Source organism: Kogia breviceps, chromosome 1 (genome assembly GCF_026419965.1).
Source record: "Kogia breviceps isolate mKogBre1 chromosome 1, mKogBre1 haplotype 1, whole genome shotgun sequence".
In the NCBI taxonomy this organism is placed as follows: domain Eukaryota; kingdom Metazoa; phylum Chordata; class Mammalia; order Artiodactyla; family Physeteridae; genus Kogia; species Kogia breviceps.
In genome coordinates, this window is record NC_081310.1 from 128,304,776 (window position 1) to 128,329,665 (window position 24,890).

The 24,890-nt window shown below is 33.0% G+C and overlaps 1 protein-coding gene across 7 annotated transcripts in view; it reads right to left on the bottom strand.

The window, feature by feature from the left end:
- The window catches only part of PRKACB (protein kinase cAMP-activated catalytic subunit beta), a 138,684-nt gene that overhangs the window by 15,633 nt on the left and 98,161 nt on the right, over nt 1-24,890 (bottom strand). For all 7 annotated transcript variants that reach the window (XM_067043626.1, XM_059047533.2, XM_067043654.1 and 4 more), the window contains 5 exons: nt 18,383-18,481; nt 17,273-17,355; nt 14,434-14,560; nt 13,422-13,517; nt 10,324-10,446 (listed from right to left, as the gene is read on the bottom strand). In XM_067043626.1, coding sequence (XP_066899727.1) covers nt 10,324-10,446; nt 13,422-13,517; nt 14,434-14,560; nt 17,273-17,355; nt 18,383-18,481 — 528 coding nt within the window. The remainder of the gene's footprint in view (nt 1-10,323; nt 10,447-13,421; nt 13,518-14,433; nt 14,561-17,272; nt 17,356-18,382; nt 18,482-24,890) is intronic.

Here is a 24,890-nt window from a genome sequence, read left to right on the forward strand (position 1 = left end):
TGAAGAAGAGAAAAATTTTACTGCTATTCTTCTGCAATTTATAGAGGAAAAGATTGTTCAACCAGTAACATTTTTTATGCATCAGGGTAAAATTCACTGGGCTTAAATGACTCAAAAGAGTTTGCATACAGTAAATAATCTGTTAACTTCTGTCCACATGCATACTGGAATAAATTTTGAGAAATCCTCTCTCTAAATTAGTACAGTTCAAGAAATCTACCATCCCATTAAAAAAATTATCTAGAAAAACTGAGCATATATACTAGTTAATTTTTCAAAACACATAACAACTTTTCATACATTAGGCTTTCTAATAGATATGGTGCTAAGTTCCACACTGACTCATAGGACCCAGGGAAAGTTTAATCAACCTGGATCCTATATATAAAAAGAAACATCTAGGACATTAACAAAATACTTATATTAGTACCATGATTGTGGGCTCTCTGATCTGTTCTTACCTATGCAGAAACAATGATAGACATAATTAATTCAGATGGTTGCAAAAGGTTATTACCAACCCCATCCTCATTCCATCCCCTGCAAAACAAGTTGCAATCATTTGCCCATAGGACCCCTAAGGTAAGGTCTGTCTCAAAGCAGGTATTAAGAAGAATTTTAAATGTCCACAGCAAGGTGTTAAAACATGGCCCTGGATTTTATGTAAATGGTATAACTGCTTTTGTACTTCATGAAAATAACTCCTGTGTACTGTTAAGTCTCTTTAACTGCAGCCATGCCAAATAGAAGGCACTTTAATTTCTCCAAAAGCATTAACAATGGTGCCTTAGAAAAAGTGTAGTGGTATATCTGTATATATGTATATTACTTAGGAATACACAAAAAAGAGAAAATATAGCAGGCCTGAGACTGCTACCCTTCAGGAAGGCCTGCCTGCAAGTTTGGCACTTGGCAAGTATCTGGGAATTGGAATGGTGATTCAAAGTTCCAGACAATGAAAAGAAACTTCCTTAAATGACGTGAGTGGCTCACTGTACCTAGACTGTTGGTACAAACAATATGGTTTATGCTGAACATCTGTTTTTGTTCTGGGAGTCTGGGATTTTGCTATGTGTTAGGTAGAGGGTGTATATGTGATCCCAATAAAACCCTTGGGCACTGAGTCTTTACTGTGCTTCCCTGATAGATAACATTTCATTCATGTTGCCAAATTTGTTTCTGGAGGAATGAAGTGTCCTTTTTGACTCCTTTGGGAGAGGACTCTTGAAAGCTTGTGCTGGTTTCCTCTGGACATTACACCATATGACTTTTGCCTTTGCTGATTTTAGTTTATAAACTTTCTTGTAAGGTACTTGTTACAATGAAAGGTATTCATTCCTTGAGTATTACTATATGCTGAATTTTGTGAGTCTTCCTAGTGAATCACCTAACCTGGGAATGGTCTTGGGGACCTTGGACATAAAAGGGAATAGCCATCTGGCTGCCAATCAACTACACTTCATGTGAATGTGGATTGTTCTTCAGGAAAAAATTAACTGACTCTTGGATCATTCTGTGTATACATATGTTTACAACTTTATATTTTGTATAGTGTCTCCTTGTACATTTTTGGTGCTTATTAAAAATGGAATAATATTTACTTCATACATAATGGAGCTAAGAATTTTTTTTAATTACATAAGTCAAAAACTCTAACTTTAAGGTTTCCACACAGCTGTTACTTGCCTGCCATCTTATTTGCAAATGTCATTTTTGAATACAACGTTCACTTTTGTATTAACAAGAGTAATGCAGCCAGACAGAGTTGCTGTGGAAACCATAACTGATTCTTGTATAGAGTATATGGCACTGAAGTATTAAATTTAAAGACTATATACAGAAACTCAGCATATGTATTGCTAGGATCAGGCACAGTTAATGTGGGAATTATAAGACTTTTCTGTTAACTATGCATTTCTAAACCTGAATCTTAATATTGCATGAATAATTTGACATTTAAATACCACCTTCAACTCCCTCTTGCAAGAGCACTGGAATCACAACTAACTACTGAACAATCATTGACAGAAAGACACTGGCACTCACCAAGAAAGATACCCCACATCCAAGACAAAGGAGAAGCTGCAATGAGATGGTAGGAGGGGCGCAATCACAATAAAATCAAATCCCAAAACTGCTGGGTTGGCGACTCTCAACTGGAGAACACTTATACCACAGAAGTCCACGCACTGGAGTGAAGGTTCTGAGCCCCAGGTCAGGCTTCCCAACCTGGGGGTCTGGCAATGGGAGGAGGAATCCTCAGAGAATCCGACTTGAAGGCCAATGGGGTTTCACTGCAGGACTTCAACAGGACTGGGGGAAACAGAGACTCCATTCTTGGAGGGCAGATACAAAGTAGTGTGTACACCAGGACCCAGGGGGAAGGAGGAGTGACCCCATAGGAGACAGAACCAGACCTACCTGCTAATGTTGGAGGGTCTCCTGCGGGGAGTGGGGTGGAGTGGCTGTGGCTCACTGCAGGGACAAGGACACTGGCAGCAGAAGTTCTGGGAAGTACTCACTGGAGTCAGCCCTCCTGGAGTCCGCCATTAGCCCCACCAAAGAGCTTGCAGACACCAGTGTGGGTTGCCTCAGGCCAAACAGCCAACAGGGAGGGAACCCAGCCCCACTCATCAGCAGACAAGTGGATTAAAGTTTTACTGAGCTCTGCCCACCAGAGGGATGCCCAGCTCTACCCACTACCAGTCCCTCCCATCAGGAAGCTTGCACAAGCCTCTTAGATAGCCTCATCCACCAGAGGGCAGACAGCAGAAGCAAGAAGAACTACAATCCTGCAGCCTGCAGAATGAAAACCACAATCACAGAAAGATAGACAAAATGAAAAGGCAGAGGACTATATCCCAGATGAAGGAACAAGATAAAACCTGAGAAAAACAACTAAATGAAGTGGAGATAAGCAACTTTCCAGAAAATTCAGAATAATGATAGTGAAGATGATTGAGGCCCTTGGAAAAAGAATGGAGGCAAGGATCAAGAAGATGCAAGAAATGTTTAACAAAGACCTAGAAGAATTAAAGAATAAACAGAGATGAACAATACAGTGACTGAAATGAAAAATACACTAGAAGGAATCAACAGCAGAATAACGGAGGCAGAAGAATGGATAAGTGACCTGGAAGACACAATGGAGGAAATCACTGCTGCAGAACAGAATAAAGAAAAACGAATGAAAAGAAATGAAGACAGCCTAAGAGACACTGGGACAACATTAAATGCACCAACATTCACATTATACGGGTCCCGGAAGGAAAAGAGAGAGAAAGGACCCAAGAAAATATTTGAAGAGATTATAGTAGAAAGCTTACCTAACGAGATTATAGTAGAAAACTTCCCTAACATGGGAAAGGAAATAGCCACCCAAGTTCAGGAAGCACACAGAGTCCCAGGCAGGATAAACCTAAGGATAAACAAGCCGAGACACATAGTAATCAAACTGAAAAAAATTAAAGACAAAGAAAAATATTAAAATAAACAAGGGAAAAATGACAAATAGCATGCAAGGTAACTCCATACATTTAACAGCTGATTTATCAGCAGAAATTCTGCAACCCAGAAAGGAGTGGTATGATATATTTAAAGTGATGAAAGGGAACAACCTACAACCAAGAATACTCTACCCAGCAAGAAACTCATTCAGATTTGACAGAGAAATCAAAAGCTTTACAGACAAGCAATAGCTAAGAGAATTCAGCACCACCAAACCAGCTCTACAACAAATGCTAAAGAATCTTCTCTAAGTGGGAAACACAAGAGAAGAAAAGGACCTAAAAAACAAACCCAAAACAATTAAGAAAATGGTAATAGGAACATACATATGGATAATTACCTTAAATGTGAATGGATTACACACTCCAACCAAAAGACAGACTGGCTGAATGGATACAAAAACAAGACCTGTATATATGCTGTCTACAAGAGACCCACTTCAGACCTAGAGACACATACAGACTGAAAGTGAGGGGATGGAAAAAGATATTCCGTAAATGGAAATCAAAAGAAAGCTGCAGTAGCAATTCTCATATAAGACAAAATAGACTTTAAAATAAAGACTATTACAAGAGACAAAGAAGGACACAACATAATAATCACAGGATCAATCCAAGAAGAAGATATAACAATTGTAAATATTTATGCACCCAACATAGGAGCACCTCAATACATAGGCAAATGCTAACAGCCATAAAAGGGGAAATCAACAGTAACACAGTACATTAACATAATAATATAGTACATTAACATAACAGTAACATAGTACGGGACTTTAACAGCCCACTTTCACCAATGGACAGATCATCCAAAATGAAAATAAATAAGGAAACATAGACTTTAAATGGCACAATAGACCAGATAGTTTTAATTGATATTTATAGGACATTCCACCCGAAAACAGAAGATTACACTTTCTTCTCAAGTGCACATGGAACATTCTCCAGAATAGATCACATCTTGGGTCACAAATCAAGCATTGGTAAATTTATGAAAACTGAAATCATATCAAACATCTTTTTCAACCACAATGCTATGAGATTAGAAATAAATTATAGGAAAAACAAAAAATGTAAAAAACACAAACACATGGAGGCTAAAAAATACATTACTAAATAACCAAGAGATCACTGAAGAAATTAAAGAGGAAATCAAAAAATACCTAGAGACAAATGACAATGAAAACACAATGACCCAAAACCTATGGGAGGCAGCAAAAGTAGTTCGAAGAGGGAAGGCTATAGCAACACAATCCTACCTCAAAAAACCAGAAAAATATCAAACAATCTAACCTTACACCTAAAAGAACTAGAGAAAGGAGAACAAACAAAACCCAAAGTTAGTAGAAGGAAAGGAATCATAAAAATCAGATCAGAAATAAATCAAATAGAAATGAAGAAAACAATAGCAAAGATCAATGAAACTAAAAGCTGGTTCATTGAGAAGATAAACAAAATTGATAAACCTTTAGCCAGGCTCATCAAGAAAAAGAGGAAGAGGACTCAAATCAATAAAATTAGAAATGAAAAAGGAGATGTTACAACAGACACGGCAGAAATACAAAGCATCCTATGAGACTACTACAAGCAACGATATGCCAATAAAATGGACAACCTGGAAGAAATGGACAAATTCTTAGAAAAGTACAACCTTGAGAGACTGAACCAAGAAGAAAGAGAAATTATGAACAGACCAATCACAAGTACTGAAATTGAAACTGTGATTAAAAATCTTCCAATAGGGCTTCCCTGGTGGCGCAGTGGTTGGGGGTCCGCCTGCCGATGCGGGGGATGCGGGTTCGTGTCCCGGTCTGGGGGGATCCCGTGTGCCGCGGAGCAGCTGGGCCCGTGAGCCGTGGCTGCTGGGCCTGCACGTCCGGAGCCTGTGCTCTGTGATGGGAGATGGGAGAGACCACGGCAGTGAGAGGCCCGCATACCACAAAAAAAAAAAAAAAAAAAAAAAAAAAAAATCTTCCAATAAATAAAAGCCCAGGATCAGATGTCTTAACAGGTGAATTCTATCAAACATTTAGAGAAGAGCTAACACCCATCCTTTTCAAACTCTTCCAAAAAATTGCAGTGTAAGGAACACTCCCAAACTCATTCTATGAGGCCATCATTACCCTGACACCAAAACCATACAAAGATACTACAAAAAAAGGAAATTACAGACCAATATCAATGATGAATATAGATGCAAAAATCTTCAACAAAATACTAGCAAACAGAATCCAACAACACATTAAAAGGATCATACACCATAATCAAGTGGCATTTATCCTAGGGATGCAAGGGTTCTTCAATATACACAAATCAATCAATGTGACATACCATATTAACAGATTGAAGGATAAAAACCATATAATCATCTCAATAGATGCAGAAAAAGCTACAGTAATCAAGAAAATATGGTATTGGTACAAAAACAGAAATACAGATCAATGGAACAGGATAGAAAGCCCAGAGATAAACCCACGCACTTATGGTCAACTAATCTATGACAAAGGAGGCGAGGATATACAATGGAGAAAAGACAGTCTCTTCAATAAGTGGTGTTGGGAAAACTGGACAGCTACATGTAAAAGAATGAAATTACAATGCTCCTTAACACCATATGCAAAGATAAACTCAAAATGGATTAAAGACTTAAATGTAAGACCGGACACTATAAAACTCTTAGAGGAAAGCATAGGAAGAACACTCTTTGACATAAATCACAGCAAGATCTTTTTTGACCCACCTCCTAGAGTAATGGAAATAAAAACAAAAATAAACAGATGGGACCTAATGAAACAAAAGCTTTTGCACAGCAAAGAAAATCATAAATAAGACAAAAAGACAACCCGCAGAATGGGAGAAAATATTTGCAAACGAATCAACCGGCAAAAGATTAATCTCCAAAATATATAAACAGTTCATGCAGATCAATATCAAAAAAACAAACAATCCAATCAAAAAATGGGTGGGAGACCTAAATAGACACTTCTCCAAAGAAGACATACAGATGGCCAAGAGGCACAGGAAAAGCTGCTCAACATCACTAATTATTAGAGAAATACAAATCAAAACTACAATGAGGTATCACCTCACACCTATTAGAAAGTCTACAAACAATAAACGTGGAGAGGGTGTGGAGAAAAGGAAAACCTCTTACACTGTTGGTGGGAAGGTAAATTGATACAGCCACTATGGAGAACAGTATGGAGGTTCCTTAAAAAACTAAAAATAGACTTACCATATGACCAGCAATCGCACTATTGGGCATATGCCCAGAGAAAACCATAATTCAAAAAGATACATGCACCCCAATATTCATTGCAGCATTATTTACAACAGCCAGGTCACGGAAACAAGCTAAATGTCCATCAACAGACAAATATGTAAAGAAGATGTGGTACATATATACAATGGAATATTACTCAGCCATAAAAAGGAACAAAATTGGGTTATTTGTAGATACATGGATGGACCTAGAGAGTGTCATACAGAGTGAAGTTAAGTCTGAAGGAGAAAAACAAATATCGTATATTAATGCATATATGTGGAATCTATAAAAATGGTACAGATGAACCAGTTTGCTAGGCAGAAAAAGAGACACAGGTGTAGAGGACAAACATATGGACACCAAGCGGGGGAAGCAGGGGGCAAGGGTGGTGGGATGAATTGGGAGATTGAGATTGACATATATACACTAATATGTATAAAATAGATAAATAATAAGAACTTGCTGTATAGCACAGGGAAATCCACTTTGCTGTACAGTAGAAACTAACACAACATTGTAAAGCAACTATACCCCAATAAAAATAAATAATAAATAAATACTACCTCCTCTGTTTTTTTAAAGGCAAAATATGTGTAGGATAGTATCTAACAAGCTGATTGATCATCTTTCTGTGCATTTATAAATATCAGTTTGAATTAAAATATTGTAAATAGAGAAAGAACGTAAAAATCTAGTGTTCAAATATATGTACTTTAGTGAATTAATCACTTCATTAAACACATTTCATTTAACTTTGATAAGTCAATCATACCTATAATCTTTATAACATGGTTTCCAAAAATATAATCAACATAAAATATTGTATAAAATATCACGTTTTAAAAAAAGCATTCTGAATGAAAAGTATATTTTTAAATGTTATTTGATATCATTAAAACCATTAAAAAATTTAAATACAAATAAGACCAAAACTAGATTTTCAGTGACTTGAACAATTAAAAAATTTGAAAACAAGTTCATCTCCAATTTGACTTTTAGCTACTAACTAGAGAGACAATAATACTTTGTAATGTGGATAGAGATAATTTCTAGTTTGGATTTGAGTGCTGAAACAGATGGTTTTATTGGGAAATGTGAATATGATTTTACATGCAAATAATACAGATACTAGAGATCACTTAATAACAACGATTTTGTTTTCACGAGTTCTACTTTAAATGTATAAAGAGAACAAGGAATGAAAACTTTACATCCAATATGGGGAGAGATAATCTGGCACCTTTAGTTATAAACAATAGTACACCAAACACCCTATCATATTTCTAATAAATAAAGGAAAAAAATCAGATATTGTGATATGATAAAATTTTATGTTGCTACTCTTCTCTTCTAAGGTGACCAGGATTTCAACTGTTACAATTTTAGAATTTATGCAGATTTAAACTTAAACCATGTGCTACCATTGGATTCTAAATGTTAAAGTTTGATATGAAATAAAAACATATTCATAAGTAGCCAAAAAAAATTTACACAATGTACAATGATTGGCAAACAGAGACCAATTCATACAGATGAAGGTACATTTGTTTTTTTCTAAGTAAATAAAATTTAGTTATGACAGCATCCTTGTCAGAAAATTTGATTCCTCCTATGAAATTAAGTATAAATAAAAGCAATATAGTAAAGATTCAGGAACTCTGTAATTAACTGTAATTAAATTATTTGGAACTATTACTATTATTTCTGCATTCTTAGTCTTTGTACTAGTAAAATATGCTTCTCCCATTCAGTTATTTAAAAGTATTTTAGTTCTCTCATTATTTTTCATATGACCTTTGGCCTTTTTTTCTCTTGAGATTTTACATAGTCACTTCTCATATTCTTAAAAAATAAATCACTGCCTTGTCTATTAATTTTTCTTGATTTTTCGTTTTGTTCATCTCAAAAGTTCTCTTACTTTGACTTTAATATTCTGCTGGGTGAGAACAATTATAAAGATAAGAAACCTGAAGCTTAGAGATCTACAAATGTAGCTGGGACAGCAGTAATACTTAATTACCTAAATGTCAATACTTTGTTCTGCCTTTCTATATTACTTTAGTGTGAATCTTTCAAAAACCTAGTTTAGTTAGCTGTAAGGGGTATTTATTTTTTACCTTGACATAGTTGAAGTATGCATTCTTTAGTTAGTCCCCTAGTTTGTGAACCTGCCATAATATAAAACTTGCCCCCATAAAATATAGTAAAATATAACTGAAAATCTTGTGATCCCTGTAGACAGCATACACACTATGACATATGGAACAACACTGTGTTGAGATGTGGGTTATAGGTGGCTGGAGAGACTCATTCTATTGCTGTCTTGTTCCATCCAGCTATTTAAATTTGGATCTTAGTAAAAAAGATAAATTATTATATTATGGACATTCAAGGTACCTTCTGAATAGCTGACATTATAAATTTTAAGTTCATGAATGCTAAGGGTCAGCTTTCATACAAAATATAGAACATGAGTTTGGCTGAGATATAAAGAAACAGATTTTTCTTATATCTCCTAGATTCTTTAGGTTGATTAGGCTTATCTCTGCCTTAGAAGGTCACAAAATACAAAAAAGTCAACATCTCAGGGAATGTCACGTCAAGACTGATGTTATATGATCAAAAACAAACAAACAAAAACAAACTAATAGAGCATACCATATGTAGGAAAAGGAAAAATAAGGAAATATAAGGAAACTATCCCTTCCCATGAACTCTGTCATAAATGCATAGAAGGCCTTCTGGGAATTTTTGAAAGCCTACTGAATCAGGCTCATCTCTATTAAAACTGACTGCAGTATTTTTAAAAAGGATCTAATGCATGACTTACGGCAAGAGTGAATGATTGACTTTAAACAAAATACTCTTGGAAACAAAATTAGGGATTATAAATGCAAAAGAGGAAAGGTTTACGGAGTAATTACAAAATGTAAAATACTCTGACTTATAGTACATCTACTCATATTCAAAAAGAATGTTATTTTCATATTTGCTAAAGATCAATGGCAATTATAATCACATTAACATGAAAAACTGTTTACATCATTTCTATGAATTCCCATCTTAAAAAGGCTTATCTATTCTATGTCTACTTCCAATTTTGTAATGTTTGACATAATTCAAACAAGTCTCTCCTAAAAAAGCAACGGCATATAAAAACAGCCCCTAAAACTTCTCTCCAAGCAGATACCCACATGAAATAACTAACAATTTTTATTTATTTGAAGGAATATGGAAGAATTAGGGCTATGATCCTGTGTTTTACAAGTGATTAAAATTCTAATAATGGAAACTGCTTTATTATTTTGCTAATATGTTTGTAAAATTGCCCTTTTTTATTTAAAAGACTTCAATGATTCAGTATTTACGCTATCTTAAATGAGTGCTGCTTATTTAAGCTGCTAAATATAAGGGCAGCAACTACGGATATTTCTGTCTTTTTCCCAATTTAGGGTAATATTCTGATGACATCAAATGGTTTCAATCTACAAAGCTTAAAATTCGTTTATAGAAATAATGAATAATAAAGGAATAATACATCGTATTACTTACCTTTCCGGAAACAATCTTTTCATAAATCTGAATTGGTTGGTCTGCAAAGAAGGGGGGGTAGCCAGCTGCCATTTCATAGATTAACACTCCTAATGCCCACCAATCCACTGCCTTATTGTAGCCCTAAGATAAACCAACACCAAATGTCAATTATTACTTAATTCACTCAGAGGAGAATCAAGTCATAAATTATTTCAAAGTGATCTTCAAGCATATGAAAATTTTTAAAAAGCAGTTGCTGAGCAGTAATTCAGGATAAAATAAAAAATAAAAATGTATCAGGTCAGATTTGAATTAAACAAAGGGGAGAATTTCCAGATACTGAAATTGGATATTAGGAAATATTATTAAATCTTCTTCCTAAAATCATTAAGAATATTAAAGACAATAAAAAATGCCCTGTTTAATTGGGATAATTTAGTTGTTGCTCAACAGTAGGAAGGGAATTGGACCAAATTACCCCTTAAAGCCCAATCTCGTTCCATAATATTATGAATCAGGTTTTCTAGAGAATACTTAGAAAGGTCAAAAGTTTTGAAATGAAAGAGTAGATACTGTACTTCATAATAAACAGTGGAGTTGACTTCAAAATATTCTATATTGTTGGGGTTAAGAGGGTGAATATACTCGGTATAATCCCATCCACTTCACAGGATCTTATGAAAGCTAAAAGTTTAATGTGGAACATAATAAATGTAAATATTTAAGTATACTTTATTCATCTAGTGTTTTGTTTCTCATCACTAAAAGGTATACAAGAAAGATAACTAATTCATGGGATTTTGTGGGGACTACATCAAATGAAAGGAAATGATGTGTATAAAGAGTGTATTGCAAACCAAATGTACAATCCTAAGGTTTCTTATTTGGGCTTTTTTTTTCATGTTAAGCCTACTAAAATTAAGATTTAGAAGTCTTGATAAGAAAATAAATTAGAATAAAATATTAACATGTTTATATAAAGTTTGCTATCACCCATAATCAGTGTTAACTGGCACAAAAGAGTATGAAAAAAAACAAAAGAACTTGATCATGGAGAGAAATGAGTTGAGTTCTTGCCAGATCTTTTGGTCTGCCATCAGATACAGCCTTTAATTACCTTCGCCACTCCCCTAGTCCAATCTTTTTTCAAAATTTTAGCTTATAAACTATTTAATTTTCAAATAACTGGCTAAAATATAATAATATAGATTTTTTTCTTTTTATTTCCTGCTTCTGTATGTTTTTAAAAAGAGAGAGTAGTAAAATAGGAATAGCACTTTGTTATCCTAATAGAAATGGCATCAACTTTGCTTTAATTCTTTAAATTCAACTCATTAATAACGTAATTACCATGTTTTTTTGCTATAATGAAAGCATGTAACGTTGAAACAGATCCTTTTACCAAACTTTGATTTCTATGTTTGGGATTGTGTACTAATGTTCATAATAAGTATTCCAGATGCTTTCAATACCCTAGGTATGGAAAACTAAAACAAATCAGTAAGAAAAACTAAATTATAATAGAAAAATGGGCAAAGGACATGAACTAATAATTCATATACACAAAGAAATACCAAATGGCTATTAAGCATTTAAAAAATCTAATAATCAGACATAAGACTTAAAATAATTAGATATCATTTACTGTCTATCAAATTAGTAATGGTTTTTAAAACAAGAATACCTAATTACTGGAGAAAGTGTGGTGAAACAGGTACTCTCAAAAACTGCTGAGAAGTGCAAAATTGTTACAATCATTTTAGACAGTGCTTTAGCAACATGTATTGAAAGCCTTAAAAATGTTCATACTCTCTAACCCTGTAATTCCACTTCTAGGAATCTACCATAAAAAAATAATTTTAAATATAGAAAAAACTTTATGTACAAAGATGTTTATCACAGTGATTTATAATTGAAAAAAACGAAATAACCTGAATACTCAACAATAGAAGAATGGCAAAATACAATATGGTACATTTTCAAATAAGCCATGAAAATTATATTTACATGCTTATCATTCAAGTGAAAAAGCTGAATACAAAACTGTACATTCACTATAACATGCACAGAAAAATATATTAAAATTTTTTTAAAAAGGCTACCTCTTGATGGTGAGATTATAGGTTTTTTGATTCTTTCTTTATATTTTTCTATATATTCCAAATTTCATACAATGAATATCTATTTCTTTTACCACATATATATACACACATACAGTTTTTAAAGTTTTGGTGCCTACTATGTTATCATTATTTGTTAAATTGTTAAATGTACTTAAAGAAGAAATATGTTAATGATATTTAGATTATAAAAGACTAAAAGTTATAGATGATATAAATTATGTAAGATAATGAGAGGAAAGCTGAAAGAATTCTTTTATTTTATTCTAATACTTCTGTAGGTTAGCCAAATTTCAATTATTCAGGGGGTAGTTATTCAATGCGTAAATATCAAAGCATCTGTGTTATCCCTTTCTCTTTCCTGGCTCCTGTGCCCAGTTATTATCAGTCTCTTCTTTCTGGCTTTCTCCACCAAGGGATAGCAGTAGAAAGGAAAACAAAAGTTAAATCATCCTTTGTGATATGATTAAAAATTTCTCTCATCACATTTTGCACTGCTTAGAAAAGCAGAACTGTATTCAATAAGACTATAACTATTCAATTGCTATAATATTCCTATTATTAAACTAAAATTTTAAAACATAATTCACATACTTTTTTTTCATTTAAGTGGTAAAGTTGAAACAAAGGAAGAATTGACAACTAATACCTGTCATCTTTAGTTTGCCTCTTGGTGTAACCCAGAGCAAGGCCCTCCTCGCCCTCCTGTATTGGGAATAATTATGAAAAGGCTATGCTTTTGGCTTCAAAACATGGATCTAGAGGTCAGATTTATTCATACTAATTCTCTCAAATTCAGAGTTAAAATCACCAGTTTATGGGATTACTGGTAGACTCTAAATAATTACTTTTTAGTAATTATGAACAGATAAATTTAAATTCATATTTAGATTAAATAAACATGTAAAATTAGATCAATAAACTTTTTTTTATAAAAGTCCACAGTGATGCATGCCTTATATTTCTACTTCTTACATAACTACATTATAAATATACCTTGCTGAGAATTATTTCTGGAGCCAAATATTCTGGAGTGCCACATAATGTCCAAGTTCTGCCTTTAACTCTTTTGGCAAACCCAAAGTCTGTGACCTATAAAAGACAAAAAAACTTGTAAACATTTATTATTTCATAATAAATGTACTACTGTACCTAAGTTGAAAGTTAAAAATCACAGTTAAAATTAACACCATGAAAAAAATTAAGTCAATGTAATTGAGACTAATCCAAGAAGGCACACTGTTTAGTGAATAAAGGTTAAAGCAACACATGCTGGAGAACCTTTCCCTGACACAAACAAAGAAACAAATGAACCAAAAAATAATGGTTTTAATAAAAATGAAGCAGTGCTAGGAGTGTTCCTTAAGTCCAGCATTGTCCTCTGCCCTTAACTACATCCACAGAAGTGCAAAAGCATCACTAGGAGAATCTTAATAACTGCATAGAAAGGAATGCTTTCATTCTATTGATAGTACAAATGGAAAGAAAACACTACCACCAGTCCATTATTGGTAGCTGGGCCTCCTTTGTTAGCTACACTGTAGCGTTAAAAAGCATAGACTCTTGGGGCAGGCTGACAGGGTTCAAATTATGACTCTACCTGTGTGACCCTGCTGTTCCTTAGTTTCATTAACCTTAAAATGAGGATAACAATAGTATTTACATTTCATAGTGTTATCAGAATTAAAAGAGGTGATACATGTAAAACACTTAGAATAATGCCTGGCACTAAGTGAGTACTCACAAATTTAGCTATTATTTCTTTACGCAGGAGCCTGAAATCAGTTCACAACTATAGACTAAGGGAGATAGAAACAGGTTCCATCTTTGATGGAACTTTTGGTTCTTTGTAATAGCAACAGAACTGTGAGCTCAATTTAAGCTATTAGGAAGAATTGTCTTCCTCAAAGAAAAAAAAGAATCCAATATTGGTAGTTGTGGTTAAATACATATAACTTCTTACCTAGTATTTCTCAAATACATTATATATAATGTGTTCAAGTCATACCTGGATATAACCTTGGTGGTCAATTAAGAGATTTTCAGGTTTTAGATCTCTGTAGATGAGGTCTAGTGAATGGAGGTACTCGAATGTTAGCACTATCTGAGCTGCATAGAACCGTGCATGGGGTTCACTACAAAGAAACAAAACATTGATTTTTGGTAAAATGGGTTAACATATAGTAATTAGCAGATTATACAAAAAAAATAACATGAGGTAGAGGCATTTTGGGAGCAAAAAATATTTTTTTTTCTTTTAAACATATGTAAAGAAACATGTTAGTTTCCAAATATTTATTATATCTATAAATCATCTTCAAATAATGCTTTGATATACTTAGTGGGCAGCATATGTTGAAGAAAACTTAACTCTCAGATTGTCATTGTAATTTAAATTATTATTGGCCATGTTAGAAGACATTGAGAATGACTGAAAAGCACCAGTTAGATTATCTGTCAGGGCAACTGCTATTGCTGATAGGCTTCATCTCATCTACCTTTCTCATAAATTTCAAGTACTTAAAGAATTTCTGCATTAATCTGCAGATTTATGCCATTTTACCCAGGCTGTTACTATTACAAAAGTGACATAAGCTCATTATAGAAGAAGAGCCATAAAATATTAATGAAGAATAAAGATACCAATAATCCCATTAAGAAACCAGATTCAATCCTGGTGTCTGAATTTCCAAATCTTCTACTATGCATATTTATACAGATACCTGAACATAGGTATAATCTGTATATTTAGGTAAATACACACAGTTCTGGATACATAGATTAGATTAACTGATAGATTATGGTAATTTTGATGCCACATTCTGAGTATTACTCCAAAAGGATGTACTGTTTTCTAGTTTGAGTTTCTATTTCATCTTGTAGTGTATACACTGAATTCTGCTAATCTTCCTGATATATTGCAATGACTTTCAGATTTGTGTCCTCAATGAACAACCTTAACTATGAATAGAATTTCCCTCAAGATGGTTGGCATGAATTTGATCTGGTAGCACCAAAAATAGGAATTCTAAAAAGAGATTGTATATGTTACTCCTTTTGCTTGTCACTCACTATATTTCCAAGGTCCTAGCCTGATACGCACCAAGTGCTCAGCAAATATTTGTTAAATGAATGAATATGTGAAGAAAAACTTTTTTGTGGCAATATTTTATATCCTTCCAGTTCCAGCCCTATCATGACACTGTAACAAGCTATACCATATGTCCTATGACAAGAAATGAGAATACTGTAAAGGGAGATTAGAAGAATCATCCTGGTCATTGAAACATTTATCCCTAATTTTGGAAACATTTGACCTGGGAAGTCCCCTCTCATTTTCTTCATACACCCGTTAATATAAGATGCATTTATCATCTTATCATCATAAACATAAGATGCACTCAGCATTTTATGTTTATCTCCACACTGGTGTTTGATTGGAGGTACACAAACATTACATAGATCTTTAATCAAATTGTTGAAAGATCAGAGCAAAATATTCTATAAGGAATATTTAATGCTGTAGAAGCTTTAAGTCTAGACAGTTACTATTTAAGTAGAGAATTGTAATGACTCCATTGATTCTGATTAGAACGATGCTCAACAATAACTCAGTCTTCCTGTTGCCTCAAAGTTTCTAAGGTGGGAGTTAGCAACCTTTCAAGTATATAAATAGTATGTGTGAAAGAAAAGACAATGTCTCTGTGTGAATTATGTCAATCAACTTGCTTTCCTCTTAGTATCAAGTTAAGTATTAAAGAAATAAGAGTGTGGGGAGTTGCAAAGAAAAGAAATAATCACAGAAAATGGATAAAATATTTTCTGAAGACAGGTTAAGGTGTGGTAATTCAGTGTAAAACTCTAAATTATCATAGGGCAATATGAGAATTCTTGACTTGCCTGGACAAGGAGTATAGAAGAGGACAACAGGAAGTTAAAAAAAAATCATTAAAGAGAAGTTACTGTGCATCAGCACAGTGCCTGACATATATTAGGTGTCCTATACATATTAGGTCAATAAATGAATTTTGGTTTAGCCCTCAGGTAACTAAAATAACTCTCACTCTGGCCCATTACTGAATATGATCTCATGGCAATTCCAGTCTACCATCATGTTTTCATGAAATGAATTACCACCTTCAGTTTTGTTTGAATTCATACTGATGTTTTAATTATGTCAATATACAGTATACTGAATGAAGCTGGACCTGCTCTTGGTTTCAGCTTCATTCTAATAGTGATTTTTAATGAATAGTAGTAGCTTACAAACTATTACACACAGGTAAAGTTAACAGAATCTATAAACTCTTTTAATAACTGTGTGACCTTATTAGTAATAACCTAATGATAAGGTACAAACTCCTTTTAAATTACATATATATGTTTAAAACTCAACATGGCAACAATATTAAGGAGAATAAATTTGTGCAAAACAAACTTTCATAATTTTATCACTATGATACCAATGATTATTTTTTCTATATATTTCTTTCTTATCTTCATCCTTACACAAACCTCTTCCACAGAGATGTATTATTAATATTTATTCAGTAAATACTGGTTTAAATTCAATTAATTTATGTAATATCTGGATATTCTTCAAATAATGGACCCTCATGATACCTACCAATGCTAGAATATTTATACTGCTATCATGGTGCTTTTATTTAATTTTTAAAACTCAGTATGATATGGCCTCTTATTAATGTTTCCATGTAACTCTTCATATAGCTAAAATATTACTAAATTAAATGAAATAAATTTTTAACATTGACAATAACTTAAAAGTTTGGTTTAAAACAAACACACAGCATATAAAGAGTTGAGGAGTGTAAAGTGTTAGTTACCTGAACCTTCCAATTCTTCTTAGATGTGAAAACATTTCACCACCAGGGACATATTCCATAACCATGTATAAATTAGAATTATCCTATGAACAAATAAAAAGAATAAATAAATCAAAATTATGAAACATTATTTTGCATGAAAATATTTTAAGATAACACCAAGTTCAATTAGAAAAAGACAAATTAAAAAATTTGATACATTACTAACATTGGGAAATAGATAATAAATGGAAAAGGCCCTAACTTTTCTACACTGGGGCACTTATTTTTCCCCCCTGGTACTCTTGCCACAGATTAGTCTGGGATTTTTGCTGTTCCTGCTCTTGCAGGGAACACTTAACTCTTGAACAATTAAACACTGTGGCAATGATGTAATGCTATAGTGTAAGCAAAAGTTAAAAAACAATTTGAAAAAGTTAGTAAGAATATTTACATTTTATGTACAAAATTAGGTCAGAGAGATTAACGATTTTTAACATCATCCTAAATACACAGATCTTCATTTGATTTAAAGAATAAAGGAGAAAAAAGGAAAAAGGCAAAAATGTTCCATATTAATCAATTGGTAGAGAGATGCCAAGTATCATTCCAAAAAGCTGAAAAGCTGTCACCTTAAAGAATAAACCTTGTGCAACTTTATGAGGTGCTTGAGCAGAGGGCCAAAGATTGTTCTGCTTCAAATAAATGAAAAGGCTAGAGCACAAATTACTAAGTAAAAGACGACAGTGAGATTGCAGCAGCAAAGGTTCAAGAGAAGAAGGTATGTGGGTGTATTCGTTAGTATGAGTGTAAGATTTGCTTAATAAGATGTCACTATGAATTTTGATAAATTAAAATACTTGATTTTATAATACCATTTCATGAAAAATTACACATTAACAAAGTTAATTACACATTAACTAACAATTTCCCCAATAAGAATCAAACCTTTTCAAATATCATCTAAGTTTTTAAGCACAATAGGACTTAATTACATAAAATATAAATATATTACTTTTTTGTTTATTCATTTTCTCCAGGTTTATCATATAGATTAGAATCCTATTATAGCTTTGTAATTTAAAAAATATGAAGTTGAAAATATCTCATTTAGATAGAAGTAAAATTTACCTTAAAAGCATACTCCAGTCGAACAAGAAAAGGAAAATTCACTGCCTGTAATATTCTTTTCTCATTCAAAGTATGCTCTATTTGCTTCAGTTTAACAACCTGTAATTGACAAGAAAAAGATATATTTATGTATTTGAACAAAATTTAAGTTGTTATAATTTTAAAAGAAAAAAAAGTTTTCCATATAATAATGAACTTGGATAAACAAAATTGCTAGCTTAGATAAGGATAATAATAATAACTACCAACTAGGCTTATTAGATTCAAATAAAAAACCTAACAGGGGTTTAAAACTTGGTCTTCGGAAGGTTAACTATAATTTTCAGTAAAGAAGCAAGAGCTAAGAAAAAAGGGACTCATAATAAATTACTTAAAAAATTAATATGTGAAAATACTTAGGTCCTAATGACTTATAGTCCACTAAAAGAGCTGGCACAAATTACTGTAATAAGTAGGTATTGATTTTAAATCTTGAGAATATAAGCAAGAAAATTAAAGATTGAGGAAAAGTCAATAACTAAAAAACAGGAGGTAAAAATGAACAATCTGTTAATTTCATAATACCCAAATAAATACAAGAACATTTGCACAGCCACAAAATATTGACAAAAATGACTATGGCTTTATAGCAAATAAGGTCATATAGGATTAGTCAAGCTTCCACTGGATTGTCTAATCAATCAGGTACATTGTAAGGAAAGAAACTTATCTTGACTTCATGAAGACTGTGATTCTATTCCACATGTGATTCTATTTTAAGAAAAACAGGGTTTTGTATATGTGTAAATCATTAGGAAGTGGCATTTTTTCTTGACAGAGGCTTGTTGTCAGTGTGGAGTAGTCACAGAACTCAAGAAGTGGAACATGAATAAGAAAGGTTATCAAAGATACCATCCAGGGCTTCCCTGGTGGCGCAGTGGTTGAGAATCCGCCTGCTGATGCAGGGGACACAGGTTCGTGCCCCAGTCCGCGGCTAGGCCCGTGAGCCATGGCCGCTGAACCTGTGCGTCCGGAGCCTGTGCTCCGCGACAGGAGAGGCCACAACAGTGAGAGGCCTGCATACCGCAGAAAAAGAAGATACCATCCATTATTAGGATATAAAATTATAGTATAAAAATAATGCTGAGTAAAGAATAATTGACTAAGAGTCAGAAGACCTGTGTTCTCTAGACCTTCTATTCAACCAGTTTGTGACCTAGACATGTTATTTCAACTCGTTGGACCTCAGCTGCTTTTTTTTACCTGAATACATGAAGTGAATGAATCACTATTGTCCACATTCTAACTGGTTACAGAACCAATTAGTCCATACTTATCAAAATAAATTATATAACATTAGCTGGAGAATTATTGTTGCTTTGTGTTTACTTTTTATTAATAGACTGTTTTTTTTTAAGTAGTTTCAGGTTCACAGCAGAACTGAGCACAAAGTACAGAGATTTCCCATATACCCACTGCCTCCACACATGCATAGTCTCCTTCATTATCAACATTCTTCACCAGAGTGCACATTTGTTACAATCAATGAACCTACACTGACCCATCATTATCACCCATTAATTTCATTAGGGTTCACTCTTGATGTTGTACATTCTATGGGTTTGGACAAATGTGTAATGACATGCACCATTATAATATATAGAGTAGTTTCACTGCCCTAAAAATCCTCTGTGCCCCACTTATTCATCCCTCCTTCCCCATCAAAACCAGGCAACCACTAATATTTTTACTGTCTCCATTGTTTTGCTTTTTCCAGAATGTTCCATAGGTGGAATCATATAGTATTTATTTTATTTAGCCTTTTCAGATTGGCTTCTTTCACTTAGTTTATGCGTTTAAGTTTCCTCCATGTCTTTTAATGGCTTGATAGCTCATTTTTCTATTTTTTTAGCATTGAATAACATTCCATTGTTTGGATATACCACAGTGTTTACTTTTATGTATTACGATATACTGGGTTTTTAGTTAGGCATACACAATGTGTTACCTTGTGAAATAAGTAATGAAAACTGTAACAGAGAGGCTTTCTGCATTATAGCCTTAAGCCAAATGTGTGTGTATGTTGGGGGGCATAACAATTAAAATGAATCTAAGACATATGAGCTGGCAAAGCAAATAATGTTGGTCAATTTTTAAATTAATTTTTAAAATTAACTAATTAAATTTTAATTTACTTTTAAATATGCATATCTACTACATGTAAGGCACAACAAGTGCAAGAGATAAGGACAAGAAAGTATCTCCCTTCATGCTCCATAACATTTACTTGAAAGTATGATGCATAAATATGAGAATAGCAATTTATGAATAACTGCCAAATGAGAGTTATGATGTTATAATTGTTCAGAGGAGAAAATGTTTACATTAGGCCTAGTACATAATTTTTCTGAGTCCAAGATTCTTTATCTATAAAATGCTGATGATAATTATAATACCTACTTTGAAAGTGACTGTGTAGCACAATACATATCAAGTGATTAACACAGTGTTTGACACAAAGTAAAAGTGCAATAAATGTCAATTGTTATTACAATCTATTTAAAAAGGTGAGAGCTCAGCTGGGTCTTAAAGATGGATAGATATCAAAGGTTAGAAAAACATAGAGGAGTAGTACAGTCAGGGTTAATATCCAGAACCATTACCTGAAGGGGGAAAATATAGAAAGATAAGTCTTCTATACTTATCAGATAAATAGTACTAGAGATGTAATGTACAACATCATAAATATAATTAACACTGCTGTATATTACATATGAAAGCTGCTGAGAGTAAATCCTAAGAGTTCTCATCACAAGGAAAATAAATTTTTTTCTTTTTCTTTTATTTTGCATCTATGAGAAGATGGATATTCACTAAACTTATTATGGTGATCATTTCATGATGTTATTATATAAATCAAATCATTACTAATACAGTGCTGTATGTCAAATATATATCATTAAAACTGGAAAGAAAAAAAAAGGTAAGTCTGATTGCTAATTCCATTTGGTAATAGCTTAGGACAGTGCTTCTCAAAATTTGGTAATGAAGTATGTCAGAATGGCAGAGAAAATTAACAAGTACCCTTGGGAATATAGTCCATGTTTTATTTTCAAAATTCAAATAAAATTTATATTTACTTCTTAATATTTATGTTAATTTAAATACATATATTTAAAAGCACTTCTAAATAATTATGTATCAGCTGACTTTTTTTTAGCCAAATACTTGAGAAGATATTAATATAGAAGATAGGCCATGTATCATCACATATTACCCTGCACCACCCAGTAGAGCACCAAATACTCCTGTGAGTCAAGTTGCAATCAGAGAAGTAGAGAATAGAGGACATGTAGGAAAACAGTGTCAAATAAGCCTATAGTGGAGTCTGGAAGAAAATTATAAAGTGTTTGAAAGTAGGCTGCAGAGTTCTGGCTTCATTTAATAAACATCAGGAAGCTTTCTGACTAAGTGAAATGATATGATACGATAAGAAAACTTCACTGGCAACAAGGAGGGTGAATTAGTACAGGGGGAAAAGTGTGGGGTTGTGAAAATTAATTAAGATAATTAAGATGCTATTGTGGTCTCGCACAGCTAACATTAGTGAGAGACCAAACTATATGGTGGTAGAAAGAATCTTAGGGATAACAAATACATTTCAAAGGAAAAATTAAACAAGGAGTGGAGGCATAGAAATCAGACAAAGCTTGTGCAAATTCCTAGTTCATCTTACTAGCTGTTTGACTTTGGAAAATTTACTTAAATAGGTTATGGGCTTAAAAGGGAAATTAATGTCACACAAAGTTGTTGGGAAGATTCACTGATACAATAATATAAAGTACCTAGCAATGCTAGACATATAGTAAGGAATAAAGAAATGAGATTTCCTTGATTTCTGCACTGATTTTCTTCCCCATTCTCCATACACTATAAGATAGAAGCCAAAAAGAGTTAATTTATTTGTGGCAAAAAGGTTATTATGGAATGTTATTTCATTACTTATCTTTAGCAAATTACAGTAAATAAACTTGAAAAAAATTCAGAACATAAACACTTTGTCCTAATTATGAACAGATCCAGAACATTGCTGCAGTAGAAATGACTTAAAATGGCAGCTTCTGGAAAATGATCTTTCACCAAGATTTAATCAATGAGTTAATCTTCTAAGTAACTTACACAAGTCACTATCTTACCAAAAAAGGAATTTGAAACTTCCCTAAATACTTTAAAGCATAAAAATGGTATCTTTTGTAATCCTTTTAATATTTTATGACTAGAGTACATTCTGCTAACATCTTAAGAAACAAAAAATATTAGGGACTATATAGATAATAACATTTTAATAATAGGTTTAATAAAAAACATATAAATTTGATATAGTATCATGTCATCTGCCAACAGTGACAGTTGTACTTTTTCCTTTCCAATTTGGATTCTTTTTATTTCTTTTTCTTGTCCATTTGCTGTGGCTAGGACTTCCTATACTATGTTGCATGATAGTGGACAGAGTGGGTATCTTTATCTCATTCCTGATCTTAGAGGAAATGCTTTCAGTTTACCAGGGAGTATGAGTGTTAGCTTGTCATTTTGGCCTTTATTATGTTGAGGTATTGTTCCCTCTATACCTACTTTGTTGAAAGTATTTGTCATAAATGGATGTTCATGTCAAAAGCTTTTTTGTCAAAAGCTTTTTCTACATCTATTGAGATGATCATATGATTTTTATTCTTCAATCTGTTAATGTGGTGTATCACACTGATTGATTTGCAGATTCTGAACCATCCTTGCATCCCAGGGATAAATCCCACTTGATCGTGGTGTATGATCTCTTTAATATATTGAATTTGGTTTTCTGATATTTTGTTGAGGATTTTTGCATCTGTGTTCATCAGTGATATTGGCCTATAGTTTTCTTTTTTTATGGTGTCTTTTTTCGGTTTTGATATCAGGGTGATGCTGGCCTCATTCAATGAGGTCACAAGCATTCCTTTCTCTGAAATTTTTTGGAATACTTTGAGAAGGACAGATGTAAACTCTTCTTTAAATGATTGGTAGAATTCACCCATGAAGTCAGTTGGTCCTGAACTTTTGTTGTTGGGAGGTATTTTTTTTAAATTACTGATTCAATTTCATTACTGGTAGTTGGTCTGTTCATATTTTCTATTTCTTCCTGATTCAGTCTTGAGAGAGTGTACTCTTCTAGGAATTTATCCATTTCTTCTAGTTTGTCCAATTAGTTGGCATGTAATTGTTCATAGTAATCTCTTATGATCCTTTGTATTTCTGTGGTGTCAGTTGTAACTTCTTCATTTCTGATTTTATTTATTTGGGCCCTTTCTCCTTTTTATTTGATGAGTCTGGTTAAAGGTTCTTATCTTTTAAAGAACCAGATCTTAGTTTCATTCATCTTTTCTATTGTTTTTTTCAGGCTCTCTTTATTTCTGCTCTGATCTTTATGGTTTCTTTTCTTCTACTAACTTTGGGTTTTGTTTATTCTTCTTTTTCTAGTTCTTTCAGGTGTAAGATTAGGTTGTTTATTTGAGATTTTTCTTGTTTCCTGAGGGAGGCTTGTATCACTATAAACTTCCCTCTTAGAGATGCTTCTACTGTGTCCCACAGATTTTGGATCATTGCATTTCATTTTCATTTGTCTCCAGGTATTTTCTGATTTCCACTTTAATTTCTTCAGTGACCCAATGGTTGCTCAGTAGCACTATGTTTAGCTTCCATGTGTTTGTGGTTTTTGTACTTTTTTTTTGTCGTTGATTTCTAGTCTCATATAATTGTAGTTGGAAAAGATGCTTGATATGATTTCAATATTCCTAAATTTATTAAGACTTGCTTTGTAGCCTAGCATTGATCTACCCTGGAGAATTTCCATGTGTGCTTGAAAAAGAATGTATATTCTGATGCTTTGGGATGGAATTTTCTCTATATAGCTATTAAACCCATCTAGTATAATATGTCATTTAAGAGCAGTGTTTCTTTATTGATTTTCTATCTCGATCTGTCCATTGATGTAAGTGGAATATTAAAGTCCCCTACTATTAATATGTTACTATCAATTTCTCCCTTTATGTTTATTAATATTTGCTATATGTATTTAGCTGCTCCTATGGTGGGTGCATATATATTTATAATTATTATTACTTCTTCTGGCATTGACCCAATTATCATTATGTAATGTCCTTCAAGTCTCTTGTTATGGTCTTTGTTTTAAAGTCTATTTTGTCTGATATAAATATTGCTACCACAGCTTTCTTTTCATTTTCATTTGCATGGAATACCTTTTTCCATCCCCTCCCTTTCCGTCTGTGTGTGTCTTTAGATGTGAAGTGAGTCTCTTGTAGGCCACATATATATGGGTCTTGTTTTATTATTCATTCAGCCACTCTATCTTTTGACTACAGCATTTAGTCCATTTACATTTAAAGTAATTATTGGTAGATATGTACTTATTGTCATTTTGGTAACTGTTTTCAGGTGGTTTTTTTTTTTGGTAGTTATTTTTGTTTCTTTCTTCTTC